The 17,819-nt window shown below is 40.4% G+C and overlaps 2 protein-coding genes and 1 long non-coding RNA gene across 3 annotated transcripts; 2 read left to right on the forward strand and 1 right to left on the reverse strand.

Annotated features, from left to right (window-relative positions):
• Positions 1-13,336: 13,336 nt before the first annotated feature.
• LOC121751895 (calmodulin-like) lies at positions 13,337-15,018 on the forward strand. Its single transcript, XM_042146708.1, has 2 exons — positions 13,337-13,516; positions 14,378-15,018. Exons 1-2 carry the CDS (start codon positions 13,441-13,443, stop codon positions 14,749-14,751), a joined length of 450 nt encoding a protein of 149 aa, XP_042002642.1. The 5' UTR covers positions 13,337-13,440; the 3' UTR covers positions 14,752-15,018.
• Positions 15,019-15,983: 965 nt separating this feature from the next.
• On the reverse strand, positions 15,984-16,493 carry LOC121751896. Its single transcript, XR_006040205.1, has 2 exons — positions 16,347-16,493; positions 15,984-16,283 (listed from the first exon to the last, which is right to left on the reverse strand). It is a non-coding gene; the product is annotated as an uncharacterized LOC121751896 (long non-coding RNA).
• Positions 16,494-16,522: 29 nt separating this feature from the next.
• LOC121752743 (DNA ligase 1-like) lies at positions 16,523-17,799 on the forward strand. Its single transcript, XM_042147839.1, has one exon. The coding sequence runs from the start codon at positions 16,523-16,525 to the stop codon at positions 17,666-17,668; it is 1,146 nt and encodes a 381-aa protein (XP_042003773.1). The 3' UTR covers positions 17,669-17,799.
• Positions 17,800-17,819: the final 20 nt, after the last annotated feature.

Consider the following 17,819-nt stretch of genomic DNA (forward strand, 5'->3'; position numbering starts at 1 on the left):
ACGAGCGAGTCACAGGGACCGATCTTTCCCGTTGGCGGAAGTACCCCAATGTCCGCCACGATGTCCGGAATGGCGGGGATGATGCCCCAACTCCAAATGACGGTGGGGATGATACCCAGGTACTACAACATGTACCCGCCTTGGTATGGGATGATGCCCCAAATGCCCGGGGTGAGTGCTGGAATGACCCCAATGCCGGGGATGAAGCCCGGAATGCCGGGTATGATGCCGCCCCAGATTCCCGGGATGATGCAGGGCTCGCATGTCGCTGCGAGGGGAGTATGCAGGGGGTCCCCCAATCACTGGTGGACAATGTCTATCGCCCCTATAAGGATTTACTGTCGACGGACAGCCCCCGAGTACTCCCCTCGAGACTCAGTTCACTGGCATCGAGACGTTCTCGATGGAGGAGTTGGGGCTATCTCCGATCTGGGATTCTCCCACAGACGCACCAACGGCGACAGGGAGGAGGGGGAAGACAGGGAGAGAGAGAGGGGCATGGGACGGGCACTACCTCGCCTGCGGCGGGGTACGATGGTGAGGCGGGGGGCGCTGAGGAAGGGGGGATCCAGTAGGAAAAAGAGGACCGTCTGGAGCACAGAGGAGTGCATCGTGCTTGCGAAGGCGTGGATCAGAATAGTGGAGGATCCATATATTGGGGCTAACCAGCATATCGACAGGATGTGGTGGCGCAAGCCAAAGCTACCTCCAATTCAAACCGCCAGGGGGAAGCCTCACAACGGAGAGCAATGTAGGAAACAGTGGGAGCGGCTGAAGAGGCAGCTCAGCCGATTCGCAGGCATTTACACAAACAACCTCCGCTCTGCAACCAACGACATGTCTGCCGAGGATGTGAAGCTTCTGTCTCACCATTAGTTCAAGGACGCTGCGGGCGGGCTTCGGGGAATTTAAATATTGGGATGTGTATCTTGTGGTGCATACTTCGGCAAAGTTTACTGCGGGTGTTGAATATGGCTGGCCGAAGCAGACGGAGATCAGTACCTCTGGGGAGTACAGTAGCAGTGCTGGTTCCCACGAACTCCCCCCGCCGAGGCAGAGTTCCCGACACCTTCATCGTCGGCCCGCCGCCGTCGCCCGGTGGGGCAAAAGTCCGCGGCGCGGATGGCGAGTGGAAGCGCCAGAGGGTCCGCCTAGGCCCAATCGGCAGCTCCTACCCAAAACGATCTCGAGCTCCCCTCACTCGCCCGCGTCGCGCAACATGAAACCCTGTTACGTGCAATGTTGAATGGCGGACATCGACCGATCGCCATTACAGGTCGTCGCTGAAGGATATCATCAACAGTATGCGACGCGATTTGGGGTTGGGAGACATGGCGGAGAGTGGCGACGAGGGGACTACCGGCAGGGACGACGAGGGTACTGGCGGCGGGGAATCCGAGGAATGAGACGGTAGTTTTTTTTTTTAACTATGTAATTTTTTTAATAATTATGTATGCATTTTTTTGTACTATGTATGTTTTTTTTAAATAAAATGGTTGCAATTTCTCCATATTTGTGTCGAAATTGTTTAATTCCGTAAATTGTTTAATTTGGTGAATTTGTGAATTTTTATTATTGTGGGATGTCCACCACTGTGCAGTGGGATGTCCTTATGACGTGGAAGTGCAGTGGGAAGTCCTTATGACGTGGCAGGAGGTGTTTTTGGGAAGTCCGCAGGGATGTCTGCCTAGGGCTGGCAAAATATACCGAAAATACCGCACTTACTGTACCGAAAAAATACCGAAAATACCGCATTTTCGGTATACCGCATTTTTTGGTACGGTATGATACCTTACCGTTAGATTAAGGTACGGCAAAGGTATGAATTTTGCATATACCGCGGTATACCGCATCATACCGCATTATACCGCAATTACGGTATATACCACAAAATTGCGGTATATACCCTTAATAATTATATAGATTTAATATATTTATTATTTATAAAATTATAATATTTAATATATTTATTATTTATAAATCAAACAAGTATGATTTGCGGTATACCGCGGTATACCGCAACACGGTACGGTATACCGCAATGTCGGTAAGGTAAAGGTTTTCAAATATTGACATACCGAATTTTCGGTAAGGTATAGGTATGACATTTTCTCATACCGCAACCCTATGTCTGCCGGGACATCCGCACCACTACGGATGCCCTAAGGTCTTACAAATATCACATAGGTCTGAAAAATGCAAAATATTACTTCGTCCACCAATAATTGTCTCGATATAGTAGTCATAGTATTTTTCGTTCATCCGGCAATAAATATCGCATTTGCTTTTTTATTCTTTTTATAATGGACCTCATATAATCACATTCCACTAATTTTATCTCACAATATAAAAATAAGATTCATCTTCCACCAACCATTTCCGTTACATTTATGAAAATCATGCTCGGCTAAACTAAGTCTTGTATTGGTGTATTAAGGGAGTATTACCTTTAAGTTTTCTTTCCTTTTTAATCATTACATTTTAAAACGGCATCAGTGTCAAATTTCTTTACATTACGATACTATCTCATCTCACTTCTCTATTTTCTTTGTCTCATCTCTCTTCTCACTTTTCTCTCTTTGATTTTCATGCCACTTTTGTTACTTTTGAGTTATGCCAGTATGAAAAATAATTATCGGAATAAAGGCGAATATTTTTTTAATGTTCGAGAATTTATGAGTATTTTGAATATATTTAATCACACAATATGACCATAAATAATTATCATTTGAATTTATTTTTTTATTTTTTTAAAGATTTTAATTATGTGTTTTTTAAAAAAAATTAAGATTTTAAATTGTAATTTTCTTTTATTAATGAAGTGTGTTTTTATTAATTGAATTTGTTGGAAATAAAAATAAAAAATGAAATTGAATGAATAGTTAAGGGATGAGATGATTAAGAAATGGAGGTTGCAAGTGTTGTCTCTTAGTTAAGAGATAGGGTAAAAAGTGTTGTGGGACCCATGAATAATTAAGGGATGAGACGGTATTGAGACATGAATGTGGATGGTCTAAATAACTTAGTAATAGTATCATTCATTTCTTCTATAGGTAGACGGTAGTAGGATTGAATTTATTTTTAAGTAGCTAGAGTACCCCCTTTGTTCCATTATACATAATGTGTATTCCTTAATTCATTTATAGATTATATATTAATAGTATTATTTAATTTTAAAAACTGAACACTGCCTGCCTCACTAGATTTCTAAATGGTTGATAGTACCTTACTAATTAAAATAATAATGCATACTCCCTCCGTCCCAGCTAAGTTGAGTCGTATTCCTCTTTGGGATGTTCCAACTAAGTTGAGTAATTTCTTTTTTGACTAAAAACAAAATATTCAATCATTCTTACTTTTTTTATCACCTAATTTACTCTCTCTTTATTTTTCTTATTTTATTCATCTATTCTATTTTTCAACTAAATTTCTTAATCTTTGTGCCCAACAATTTTGTATCAACTTAGGTGTGAACCAGGGAGTAGTATATAATTGTGCGGGGAACATGTGTGCATAAAGGCCATTAATTTAGGTAATGGTGTAGTAATGTTTCCCATATTTAAGATTGGCCTCGATATTAACCCATCAGTCCCATCTCACTGACATGCCACTGTCCCTTAATCGTCATTATTTTTACCATCTAGAAGGCCATTGATTCATCTGGATGAAAGTTTAAATCAATTTTATAAAGTTAATCAATGTATATGAAAAATACTCATATTTTTATGATACAAACCGAAATTGAATATTATTACTATATTTTTATGAGACTTAAAGTATAATAATATCATTAATAGTTATAAACTAAAATGTAAAATAAAATAGTACTAGTATTATTTGCTTAGAGCATCCACAACCGCGCTCTTGCCAGCGGCACGGTTGTGGGCCCGGGCGGTACTATTCATGTCTGCTCTCTGGCAAGAGCACAACACCCACAAATGTGCTCTTCCGCAAGGACGAGCACAATTAATTTAATATTCAATTAAACATAAACATTTCCATAATACTAAAATTCATTAAAAAATCATAATAAATATTACAAAATACAAATAAAATAAAAAAGACATAATTAAAATCCTAAAAATTAAAAATTACATAATTAAAATACTTAAAATTAAAAATTACCTAATTATTGGCTAATATTACCCGAGTAAGACTACTCATCCGGCGGCAACAACCCCAATTGTTTTTGGAGACCCACTATCATGCCCTCGTGCGTTTGAAGTTGCGTGGGGGTCATAGTTGACCTATCGGCCATATTGAGTTGGGCCAAAAGGGCCCACAACGAGTTGTTCGGGGGTGGAGGTGGAACATAGGGTGCGGATTCGGGGGCGGGGGCCGATGGAGTCGCGGAGCGCCGGCGCTCGGTCGCCGCCTTCTTCCTTCCTTGCGGTCGGCGTTGGGAACCGCTTGGTCCAGCGTCGGGGCTACCCAAGTTAGCTCCGGCGAGTTGGCTAGCCACTTCTTCGGAGCCGGAGTCGGATAGGGATACCGACCTTGACCGTTTGGAGGAGCCGCTAGAGGAGGATGTTACGCCTCCCAGATACCTCGGGTGGTACCGCGTTTCCTGCCAAACGTTAAGGTACTTGGACGACTTACCGTTCATGGATTGGTATGTGCTCAGCGCCGCAGTGATGATGTCGACCTCGCTCCGGTCGCTCCTAGCATTCCGCGACTCTGGAGGAAATAGCCATTGAACTTGCCAATTTCGTCGTTGGCTCGGCCGATGCAGTTGCACACCATACTCTCGTTGCGCTCGATCGTTCCCGGCGGCCGGTTTGCATTGTAACGGCGAGATACGCGCCACCAAAAGTGATCGCCCGATTGGTTCGTGTCAACCGCCGCATCTTCGGAGATTTCGAAGTACGCCTTGAACAATTTATCCATCTCCGCCGGCGTGTACGGTGTGCGGACACCGCTGCCGCGAGTAGGAGCTTGCGGAGGTTGGGAGGGGGCGGTCGGCCTAGGCTCCGGTGTCCACCCGTATCGTCCTTCGGAGGCACCTTGGTCGTCAATTGGGTATGGACGGTAGCCACCCGGAACGGCCGAATCTTGGGTTTGAGGAGGGGCCGAATATTCCGTTTCCGGACTAGGAAACGGTTTTAAACCGAACCATTCGGGGTTTCAACCGTGGGAGACCGTAGGGTTATCGCCTTGGCCGGACATAGTGATGTTGTAGGGTATGAGAGAATGAAGATGAAAATGGATATGAGAGATTGAAGATGAGAATGGAGATGAGAGAATGATGATGAGAATTGTGTAGTTTGATGTGAATTTTTGGGAGTGAAATTGGGGGTATTTATAGATGAAAATGTGTATTTTTTGGGTAAAAAAATTTTAAAAAAAAATTAAAAAGTGGGAAAAAACGGTTATAAACGGATATAATTTTTTTGGGAAGTGAAAATTTTTTTTATTTTTTATCAGTTTTTTTAATTAAAAACCGATTTTTAAAAAAAAATTATTTAAACCCAACGGCTATGCCGTTGACGAATGAGGGCGCGCCACGTCAGCTGCTCGATGCATCGAGCAGCGCCGTGCCAGCAGCGCGAGCGCAGCGGCGGCGGGTGGCGTCCTTGCAAGCGGCGCGGACGGCGGTGGCGAGCAGCGCCACCGTTGCGGATGCTCTTAGGAAAATGTTATCTGTTGATACATTTAAAGTCGATTCTGTTCCATGTAAAATAAGCATTCAATTATAGGTAAAAGTAAATTATATTGTGTTGTGGGGTTTTTTTGGAATAAGGAGATAATACTGATAGTTTTTTTACCATTTCATTTAATACTCTTGTTCATCCTATTTTAGTGCATTGCACGGTCCATTGCAGAGGGGATCATTTTATGACACATGACTTAGAAATGACACCATTTTCCCACAAATATAAAACGGTTCAACTACCTTGCTGGTACAACAGTGCCTAAATTCAATTTGGATGATTAATCCACTAGATTCTCTATTTACTATAGCAGTAGATAATTCTAGGAAGTGTGAATAATTATGGTTTAAAATTTGCATATCGTCCAAAAAAACAAATTGGAGCAAGAGTGGGCAATCGTCAGAAATAGCATAAATGGTCTAAAACCTGCATATTTTAAGTTTAGAGCATCAGCAGTGGTGGACGTCACCGCGGAATTCCCACCGGCGTGCGGGAATTCCGTGGCGGACGTCCGCCATTGTGCGTGGCATGCACAGATACGGAATTCTGTCGAGGAATTCACAGTTCCGCGGCGTTCCGCGGGGAATTCCATGCGGACGTCCACCATTGCGTTGACTCCCACGGACGTCCGCGCGGAATTCCCGTTTATTGAACTAAATGTTTTTTTTTAATTTCTATAAATACATCCCGTTGAACTTCATTTCATTCGCACCACTTGTATTAACAAGTTTCTCTCTCTAAATTTCTTTTATATATCCGTAATGGCCGGTAGTGGTAGTGATGGTGATGGGCATTATGAACATATGATGCAACTGATTTACGCACGTGTGCGGGAGGCCGCAGAGAGGGAGGAACAAGCGGCCTCGGCGCCAGCGGTGCCTCGACCCATCCATCGTCGCACTATAGTACCCCGAGACCACCTCGCTGCCCACCATAGGCTGTATGTGGATTACTTTGCACCGGAGCCACGGTTTGGGGAGAACCTATTCCGACGACGGCTTAGCATGCATCGTCCGCTCTTTCTGCCTATTGTGGGCACTTTGGAGCGTCGATACGGGTATTTCAGGGTGCGGGAGGATGTGGATGGTAAACCCGGCCACACGCCGATTAAGAAGTGCACTGCCGCAATCAGGCAGCTGGCATACGGAGGCGCGACCGATATGTTCGACGAGTACCTCCACATCGGCAAGACGACTGCCCGAGAGTGCCTGAAGTATTTTTGTGAGGGCGTTAGGGAGATATTCGGGGATAGGTATCTTCGGAAGCCTACCCCCGAAGATTGTCAGGCTTTGCTGGATATGAACGAGAATCAACACGGGTTCTAGGGATGTTAGACAGCATAGATTGTATGCACTGGGAATGGAAGAACTGCCCCGCTGCCTGGAAATGGATGTACACTACTAGTTTCAAGGCCAAGAATCCTACGATGATCCTTGAGGGGTAGCTGACTACTGGTTATGGATTTGACATGCCTATTTTGGAGTAGCCGGGTCAAATAGCGACATCAACGTCCTCCAGTCGTTGCCCCTTTTCAACGACCAGTGCATGGGCGTCGGTCCGACCGTCAACTTCGTCGCCAACGACAATTAACACAACATGAGCTACTATTTTGCGGATGGGATATACCTTATGTGGTCTGTCTTTGTGAAGACGATAAGATGCCCAACAGATGAAAATAAGATATATTTTGCGGGTCGCCAGGAGGTAGCGCGCAAGGATGTTGAGCGGGCATTTGATGTGCTCCAGGCTCGATGGGCGGCAGTGAAGGGTCCAACATGGTTGTGGTACGTTGAAAGCATCGCCGACATCATGTACGCATGTATTATCATGCACAACATGATTGTCGAAGATGAAGGTCCAGCACTGACTGATTGGGCCAATGATGATGCTAATGCTGCGGGTCCAAGCCACGTCGTGGCCACTAGCAATGTACGCATGGGGATACCCCATGACGAAGTCGATCGAGTCCGTGCATTTGCTGACATGCGCCAAAAACAAGCCCATGTTCAACTCCAGAACGATATTATTGAAGAAGTATGGCAGCGGAGGGGTCGTCGTTGATGTAGTTTTAAATTATTGAAATGTATTTTTTAAATTTGGTGAAATGTACTTTTCTTTTTTAATGGAAATTTTCCCCCTACTCGTTCGAAATTTTAATTCCGTTAATTGTTTAATTCCGGAAATTGTTTGTGATTTTTTTTTATTGTGGGAAGTCCGTCGGGAATTCCGCGGGGATTCCGCCACTGTGCAGTGGGAAGTTCGTATGACGTGGCAGGAGGTGTTTTTGGGAATTCCGCGGGGAATTTCGCCGGGAGCTCCGCGCGCACTGCTGATGCACTTACGACACGTTGTGTAGTTTTATTAATTTAACAATAATAAATACTCTTTCAGCCACCAATAATAATTTTATGAGTGATCGATATTAGTATTAATGACAAATTGGTAAACAAGAGATGAAAAGAAAAAGTAGGTAAAATATGAAAACGAATGAAAAAATTGAATAAATTTGAGAGAAGAGAAAACGTGGATAGAATATTGTTAATATTTTGAATAAATGACCTTTTTTGTGCGGACATGATATTTTATACAACTTTGTTTTATGTATTAAGTGGAGAGAATAAGAAAGATATATTTTTATTATGATTCATCTTAGTTTGAATAAAAGAAAAAAAAGTTAATTGACGGAAGGAATTCTTATTTATAGATAAACATTTCGAATTTGAGAGATTTTATATTTCTATTTATTTGATACTATATACAAATATACAATCATAAATTCATTAGCGAAAAAGGTACTATTTGGGCCTCCGAAACATTTGAATTGGGTTATGTGTGACGCTGATAGATGACAAAAATTTGAAATTTGAAATTTGAAAAAGAAAACTAACTTTGACTGAAAATTTTATTCTCTATTTCAGCGACTTCAGCAAAGGAAATTTAATAATTCATTTTTTTTGCAATGCCATCGGATATTAATAGCATGAGATTGAGAGTACTAAAAAAAGTTACGAATTTGTCTAATGAGGCGGTTCTCCCTCTCTCGTAAGGGTATCCACTATGGAGTGGACGCGGCTATAGCGGGCGGCGGGCAGGCTATAGTGGCAAGGTTGTCCCCTGGGGGTGGACGCGGCGGGCGTGGCGATGGGGGGCGGACGGGCGATCGCCGGGTGCGGGGCGAGGACGCGGCGGGGGGAGGGGCATAGCCGCGTCTATAGGCGCGGCGACCATAGTGGCGACATCCGCCGCTGCGCATGCGGCGCCAATTTCAATTTTTTTTTTATTTTTTTTCTCTATAAATACCACTCTCCACCACCTATTTTTCATCATTTTCACAAAATCCCTCCACTCACTATCTACACAACCACTCTCTAAAAAATGCACCGAGGAGACGACGAATCACCCGACTATCAGGAATCGGGATATGGCGGATATGCGCCTCCGTTCCAGCCTCTCGGATTGAGAGTCGACTGGGGTTGGTTGATAATGCGCCTGGGGATACCGCGGCCGGCAGCAGCGAGAGAGGGGAAGGAGGAGAAGAAGAAGAAGAGGAAGACGAGGAAGCCGACTCCGACACCGAGTAGACGATGGCGGAGTTTTGTAGTTGTATTTTATTTTAATTATTCGTTGTATAATTTTACCGGTTTGCAATACAACGAATATTCGACCCTAATTACCTCGTATTCTAGTTATTTATACTGCGATTATTTAAATTACACTGATTGAAACTAAAAATATTTAAAAATGAAAATTGATTATAAAATTTGGGGGCTATTGGAGGTGTCCACTATAGTGGCGGAAATAGAATTTTGGAGCTATGGACAACAAAATGGGGCTATGGACAAAAACTGGGGCGGGGCTATTGGGCATGTCTGCCTTATAGTGGACACTCTAAAAAAGACACAAATATAAGAGAAATATGAGAGCTTGATGTAAAAATGATGAATGAGAATATTTATTAACTATTTGAATTGGGTATAAAAAGATTCAAAAAATTTGAAAATGGTCATGAAATGACTCTATTTTTAGAATGGGGATTTTTGTTTTACGAATTTGAAAAAATACTCCATCCGTCCCATTAAATATGCAACATCTACTTTTCGGCATAGGATTTTTTGTAGTGTCGTTTTGTGATTTAATGAAAAAAGAAGAAAAAGTTGAGAGAGTATTATTTATATTTTTAGGCCATCCGCAATGGGGCGGACGATGGCACGTCCGATGGCGCGCATCGTCCGCGCCCGCCATCGTCCGCCCCATTGCGGGTGCGTGACATAGGCCGCGGACGATCGTCGCGCCCTATACTAAGGGCGCGGAGTATAGCGCGGACGATAGGCCATCGGCCGCCCCACTGTGGGCTACGCGGACGATGACACGCGTTTTTGATTTTCTATTTAAATCTCGTTTCTCATTCATTTGTACATACGAACATATCGACTATCTCTTTACATATTCTCTCTCAACATTCAACCAAAATGAATTTCGGCGACGACACCAATAGTTTTAGTTCGTCTGAGTCCGGTAGTTCGACGTCTGAGTTTGCATTTTTTTAATTCGCATTGTAATGTATTAATTTTTATTAAATGAAATGAAGTTTTTGAAATTTGTATTTTAATTTATTAGTTTTTTAAATTCGTATGGATTTTGTAAATATTAAAAAAATAATGATGTGGCGCGCCTTAGGGCGCCCCCATTGCATGTGGAGAGGTAGGAGGATAAAACTGATGACGTGGCGCGCCTTAGGGCGCCCCACTGCTGATGCCCTTAGAAAAGTTTCATTTTTAATGAGACAAACTAAAAAGAAAAACGTTTCATTTTTAAACAGAGAGTATATTTTAATGGGTTAAAGTCACGGCCAACGCATAGCGCTCTACATGCCCCGCGCGTGTCCCTCCCACTCAACGAGCGGTTTATTCAATCACTTTATGGAATATGCTCATTATGCATATGATTCATTAAAAATGTTGAAATTATTAGAATACAATTCATAAATTACACCAATCTTGCAGCAAAAAATAATGATATTTACTCCATACATGAACATGTTATGACGCTCATAGATACATAGACAAATCATAGTATAAGTTTTGAAGACACAATAAAACCATAATTTAGACTATAAGTTTTGAAGAGACAATAAAACCATAATTTACTTGACGATATGAAAGTATATATATTTTTAACTTTTTGTTTGTTGAAATTTGGGAGAAAGGGTGAATTTTTTGGAAGAGATGAGGGTAGTGGCGGATTTAGGATTTTCGATTCGGGGATACGAAAAAAAAGGATATGGGAAGGACTGATGAGATATGGAGGAGAGGTTGGGTTTTTTGATGTGGCCTTAAATGTGACGGATTGGATTATTCAAAATATCAGCTCAAAAATCTTGTTAGGAAGTGGAGTCATATGGTGCACGGTATATGGAGTAGGCTGCTGGCAAATTTGAAAAAGGCGATGTGGCTTCATCTTTAAATGAGAGAGAATTAGCCCGATAGAGAGCATGACTCAGATTGTTAGTATAGCAAAGACGATAGAAAGAGGCTAAAATGGCAAACGATGTAGCCACTGGAGTAGCTCGACTACCCACTTTTGTCAGTTGGCGGCCCCCTCTGTCGGATATCCTTAAGCTCAATACTGACACATCGCTGAAGGGAGGATCAGGACATGCTTTTGGTGGTGGTCTCATCCGTGATACTACAGGATCTTGGAGGTATGGTTTTGTTGCTAATGTTAGAGTGTGTTCTATTTTGACTGTTGAAATTTGATGCTTATTTCATGGGCTACAATTGGCAGAGAATATAGGTATTCGAAAGTTAGAGGTGGAGAGCGATAGTTTCACTGGTGTGTCCATTATTGTGGAGAACTTTGAAGTGGCCATCAATTGCAGATCTATAGTACGGAAAATGCAGAGTTTGTTACATGAGTTTGACTCAGTGGTGCTCCGTCACGTGCACATGGAAGTAAATTTCGCTGCTGACTTTCTGTCACATTACGCATACAACTTTCATAAAGGTGTCCATGTTTTAGAGTCTCCTCCTTCGGGTCTTAGTATTTGGTTGATGCATGATAGATTAGGTGTTTCTTACGTTCGTTAGTGTGTAATCGGGCTTTGCTCGCTTTTCTTACCAAATTTTTTTTAAAAAATTAGGAGTTTTGAATTTCCTTACATTTTAGTTACGTTATGAATATTTATATAGAACGCAAACATAATGACTAACAAGAAATCATATAGTGTATAAATATCTATTGTGGAGTAACTTTTAATCGTTTGATAAAACAAAACATGGAAAAAGATAAACAAAATGTTTTAACAAAATAAAACAGAAAAGGAATTAACTAAATATATCTATTGTGGAGTAACTTTTAATTGTTTGATAAAATAAAATATGAAAAAAAGTTAAACAAATTATTCTAACAAAATAAAACAGAAAAAAAATTAAAATAATATAGTAGAATTTTCAATTGTTAGAACATAATAAAAGCTTCAAAACAATAAAGGAACCCAAAATATAGTCAAAGAGGATCAGAGTCGGAACCGGAACCCAAAATATAGTCAAAGAGGATCAGAGTCGGAACCTCCATGTTAAAAGTAACACAACACCATAAGGCCACTATTACTCCTTTATAAGCAAATCTCTATAATTAGTATTTAGCCTTTTGATTTGGAGGTATACTGGCACCCCTTGTTATGAGTTCTCTGCCACTGGATGAGTGATATCTAGAATAACAAAATTAATGGATTCAATATAACGTAACAGATGTCTATTTTAATTAAGAGGATGCATACTTGACTTTCTATTTTAGGTGAACTATCCTTTAAATTCTTTTTTCTGAGGAAAAAATATTCTCATTAACCTAAATCAGAATTAACAATGACCATCATTTAAGCTGAAAGTTTTATTAGCTACTTACCGAGATATTCGGTAGCCACCATTTTTTTTCTTATAATTTTTAAGTGTACATGAATTTAAAGGGTCGTGCCACGAAAAACTCAAATATGAGACATTTGGTCTCAGGCATTACCTCTCTACTGCTTGATCAGCTCACACACATCAGTGACTATCATCTAGATGTGATTCTAGATTAAAACGGGCATTTTGACATGTCGACAAGAAAATATAAAAAAATTATCATAATACAGTTTGCGTTTAAAATTAAAGTAGTTTCGTTTCATATGGGGCATAGAATTGTCTTGTTGTTCTATTTGATATTCGAAGGTTGTCGCCTTAACTTCATTTTTAACCCCTCGTCGAAACTAAGATGGTATAGTTAGTAGCTTAGTGCCTTAATTTGGATAAAAACGTAGATTATATTTAAATTTGGGTATATATATCTTAGTATTGTCACATTTATCACACAAATGCACTGTTTCAAAATAAGCAGTTTTTCCTACTAAAAATAGTTACTGTAGAAAAAATGAAAAATTATAGTAATATCATTATATAAGAGTGATGTCCATTTTCACATACCATAATTTAAGAAAAAATGGTCAAACATACCATTAAAAATTGAAAACATTATATCTGAAATTAATTAATTTTATCCTAACACCACAGCCACTAAACAAATTTAGTAGTCGTACTATATTTGTGTTGTTGAAGAAGAATAAAAATAATGATTTAAAATTTTTTGATTTGAATAATACTCACATAAGAAAAGTAAATATTTAAAAATAGTGAAAAATATCTTTTCCTCTCGTTTTCATGGTGGAGACTGGAGACGCCCACATGTCATTCTCTATTACTATTATTTGAGAGAAGAGAAGAGGAATCCACATCCAAGCAACAATCCAAAGCAAATGGCGGATCAGCTAACCGACGAGCAGATCTCCGAATTCAAGGAAGCCTTCTCGCTATTCGACAAGGATGGCGATGGTAAACATATCATTTCCTATTGATTTTGTTTTGTACATCGATACGTCTCCATCCGGATCTGCTCAAATGCTCGTTATTTTCTGATCTGCTCGATTTCAGTTGTGTATGCGAGTTATTTGTATTGATTTTGCAATTGAGATGTAGATCGCTCACGGAAAGGAGATTTTGGATAATATTTGTTGTTGTTTGCTTGTGTGTGGCTATTCAGAATCTCAGATTCTCCTCCCCGCCAATGCATCACGTGTTGTTGTTGGGAATTGACCTTATTGGAAATCATTGATATTTCGCTGCTTGTTTTTCAATTGCTTGCAAATGCATTTGACCTTCTCTGTAATCACGATCGTGTTTACTTGGTAGAATGTCTTGTGGTGTGGTGGTTGATTTTGAGTCAGAATTATGATGGTCAATTCGATTCTAGACCATCTAAGATGTTGTGGTCTCAATGTTTCTCTGATTGACTGTATATGTTGGTTATACAGGCATTAACAAGCACAGGGCAGGTAATTAGGATTAACTTCTTTTTTCCCTTCGGGCCGGGTTGTGTTAGGTTATTATTCTGCAGCTTTGATGTAAATTTTGTAATGAACGTAACCTGTGTTATTCACAGATTATGTGTCCTTTGTTGGCTCTTTTCAATTTTCCCTCTCTGATGTTGTTGTGCATTATTATTCACATAATGTTCATGGATTTTGATGGTATTATCTGAATTATTGTTCTTGTTTCCTGTGATCTTGAATGTTTTAGGCACTTGTCTCTCTCATTTTTAGTTGCTTCTTTCTTTTTTCCTGGTAATTTGTTGTCATTTTCTGGAAAACTTCTAAGTTTCCCTTCCCATGTAAATGCTTGCGAACTCTATCACAGGCTGCATCACTACCAAGGAGCTTGGTACCGTGATGCGATCTCTGGGGCAGAACCCCACAGAGGCGGAACTTCAGGATATGATCAATGAGGTTGATGCTGATGGCAATGGGACAATCGATTTCCCAGAGTTCCTCAACTTGATGGCCAGAAAGATGAAGGATACTGATTCAGAGGAAGAGCTCAAGGAAGCTTTCCGTGTTTTTGACAAGGACCAGAATGGATTCATTTCTGCAGCTGAGCTTCGACATGTCATGACAAACCTAGGGGAGAAGCTTACTGATGAGGAGGTTGATGAGATGATCCGCGAGGCTGATGTAGATGGTGATGGTCAGATCAACTACGAGGAGTTCGTCAGGGTCATGATGGCCAAGTGAGATCCGAACAACCAATTCTAAATCTTTTGAAAGTATGAAATAGACCATAAAAGGAATAAGGGCAGATAAGTCTGATGAGATTTCTATTTTCTCTTAGATGTATTCTTCTGGCATTATCAGCTTTATTTTGGTACTCACCTGTTTTTCATCTTGCATTGATTTTTAAGTGCTTTTGTTCTTCATTGTATGCTGTTTGCCCTGCTCTTTTTCCTCGTGAACCCTATTTCTTGACATTGATCGTAAGAACCTATATCAGTTGGACTGTAAGTAGCTGCATCATCTTTGTTCTGTTCATCTCATTTACTCTGATCACTTACTCATGGATGCTTTTTTTCTATGTATTCTCTTATAGTGCTCTATTTTTTGCCCTAGCTTTTACTCTTTTCTGCCCTACTCCATGGATCCATGTCTTGGGATTGTTTGAACTTTGAAATGGTGATTTTTTTTTTGCTTTAGTTTGTGGTTTGAAGATGTCATCTACTACTTATCAGCCCCCCTCCCTCCCAAAAAAGCACATACTCTCCCCTTCCAACTTTTTTTTAGAGAAAAACTTTTGCTTCTTGTGAATTGTTTTTTGAATTATGTTCTATGTACTCTATTTTAGAATATGCTCTATGTGCTCATATTTTATTTGTTTTTGCCCCTTATACTTTTATTCCTTAGTTTTTGACAAATTACTTGTGCTTTTAATGATTTCCCCCCCTATATATACTCCCCTTGTCCCACATAAGCAAATCACTTTCATATTTGGAATGTCCCACCACAAATGAGTCATTTCCCTTTTTAGCAAAAATACCTCTTTTCTCTCTTATTTTATTCTTCCAACTACTATATTGTCTCTTCACTTTACTTTTTTCTATCATACTATACTCTCTCTCTATTTACTCTTTAAATATTAATTTCTTAAATCTAGATTGCCTAGCTTATGGGGGGAGTATAATTTACATAAAATTTTTAATTTTTGTGTGAAAAGGAGAAAAGTAAAGAAAATATAAGTATGGGCCATAGGTATATAGATTTAGGTATGGAGGTAACAAAAGCGTGAACTGAAAAAAAAAGGTAAAAGTACAAGGGGTGAAGTTTGTCCAATTGCATCCATTATTTTCCCGTAAAAGAGCATGAGCTATTTCTATTTCTATTTAGCTACTAGTATTATACTATTATGATTAGTCCAAAAATATACGAGATTGGAGGTATGGCGTTTGCTTTTCAGTCCTATCTAAAATGGGTCCAATTTTATTGAGTCTTAGTTTGTTTAGCAAGTAATAAGAAAACAAGAGGAATGAAACAGGAAAGACAATATTATGATAAGTATTATAGAAGTTGAAAGTAGATTAGAAATTGATGGTATTGTTGGGGTTTCAGCTGGGACATATGGTTTGAGAGTTCGAAGGGGCCATCCAAGGGGAAGACGCGCGAATTGCGAGCTCGATTGAAGAAACTTTGCCACAACGTTCACCCACGCCGATCCTCCATCCTCAAGCTCAACAACACTGCCACTCCCAATCACCATCACTCCTTTCCCAAGCTCTCTGCCAAAAAGTTTCTTAGTAAAGCACTGAAGAAGAAATCTAAACCTAGCAGCGAAGTCATACCTGATCCTAGGGAGTCCAACGACGAGGAGGAGAAGGAGATGAAAATGGAGGTGGAGGTGGAGGTGGAGGAGGATACGGACCCGGATAAGGAGATGAAGAAGGAGAAGGTTAAGGAGATGGAGATGAAGATGCAGATGGAGATGGAGAAGGAGCGGGAAAGGGAGAGGGAGAGGGAGATGAAGGAGGAGAAGGTAAAGGAGATAGAGAAGACAATGGAAATGGAGATGGAGATGGAGAGGGAGAGGGAGAGAGAGAGGGTGAGGCAGATGGAGAATGAGAAGGAGAAGGCTCTAGAGATGGAGATGGAGCTAAAGAGAAGAAATAGCGTTGGCAAGGAAAAAAAAGAAAAAACTAGAGAAAAGAAGGACAAAAATCTCCGACATAAGGAGAAAGATGCAGAGCCAAAGGAAGGCAATGATGACGAGGAAAATGACAAGGAGAAGGAGAAGGAGAAGGAGAAGGAGAAGGAGAAGAAAAATAGTGAGCGTAAAAAGTTAAGAGATATATTTTTTTTAAAGGAAAAAAAGGAGAAAAAGCTTCGACAGAAGGAAGAAGATGGTGAGCGCAATGACAATGAAGAGGAGAAGGAGAAAGACGTTGAGGCCAAGGAGAGCAATGAAGATGAGGAAAATTACATGGGCAAGGAGAAGAAAATTAGTGAGCACAAAAAGATAAAAGAAATGTTTTTTCCAAAGGAAAAGAAGGAGAAAAAGCCACGACAAAAGGAAGATTTTGAGCCCAAGGAGCACAATGACAACGAGGAGGAGAAGGAGAAAGACGCTGAACCCAAGGAGAACAATGACGATGAGGAAAATGACATGGGCAAGGAGAAGAAAAATAGCGAGCACAAAAAGATAAAAGAAAGATTTTTTTCCAAGGACAAGAAGGAGAAAAAACCCCGACAGAAGGATGAAGATGTTGATGCCAAGGAGCGGAATGGCGATGAAGAAGAAAATGAGAGATGTAGCACTCACAAAGACAAAAAAGAAAGTTTGTTTTTTAGGGCAAAAAAGGAGATGAAACTCCGACACAAGGAGAAAGACAACGAGCTCAAAGAGAGCAATGGCGATGATGAGGACACGCAGAAAAGTAGTGACCACAAAGAGAAAAAAGGAAATTTCTTTCAATGGCAAAAGAAGGAGAAAAAACTCCGACACAAGGAGAAAGATGAGGACGGGGAGAAGGAGAAGGAGAATGAGGAAAATAGTGAACACAAAGAAAAGAGTAGAGAAAAGGACAAAAAATTGCGACGGAAGGATAAAAAAGGAGACAAATACAAGCAGTTGGAGCAAATGGAAGAGCGCCAATCCTTTGAAAATTAGATTCTTTGAGTTCCACTTTAGCATAATATTTGTGGCGGGGATATAGGAATATTTTTTTGATTATTTATTTATTTTTTATTTATTTATTTTTTTGGGATTGTTCTTGACCAGTGTAATTTTGTATATATACATCAATACATACAAAAAGTAG

Source organism: Salvia splendens, chromosome 10 (genome assembly GCF_004379255.2).
Source record: "Salvia splendens isolate huo1 chromosome 10, SspV2, whole genome shotgun sequence".
NCBI lineage: Eukaryota > Viridiplantae > Streptophyta > Magnoliopsida > Lamiales > Lamiaceae > Salvia > Salvia splendens.

Excerpts from the sequence above, each read along its gene's own strand:
- LOC121752743 (XM_042147839.1), top strand. The coding sequence starts at position 16,523 with ATGAAGGAGGAGAAGGTAAAGGAGATAGAGAAGACAATGGAAATGGAG.
- LOC121751895 (XM_042146708.1), top strand. The coding sequence starts at position 13,441 with ATGGCGGATCAGCTAACCGACGAGCAGATCTCCGAATTCAAGGAAGCC. Across the intron at positions 13,517-14,377 it reads ATTCGACAAGGATGGCGATG|GCTGCATCACTACCAAGGAG; the intron begins GTAAACATATCA and ends ACTCTATCACAG.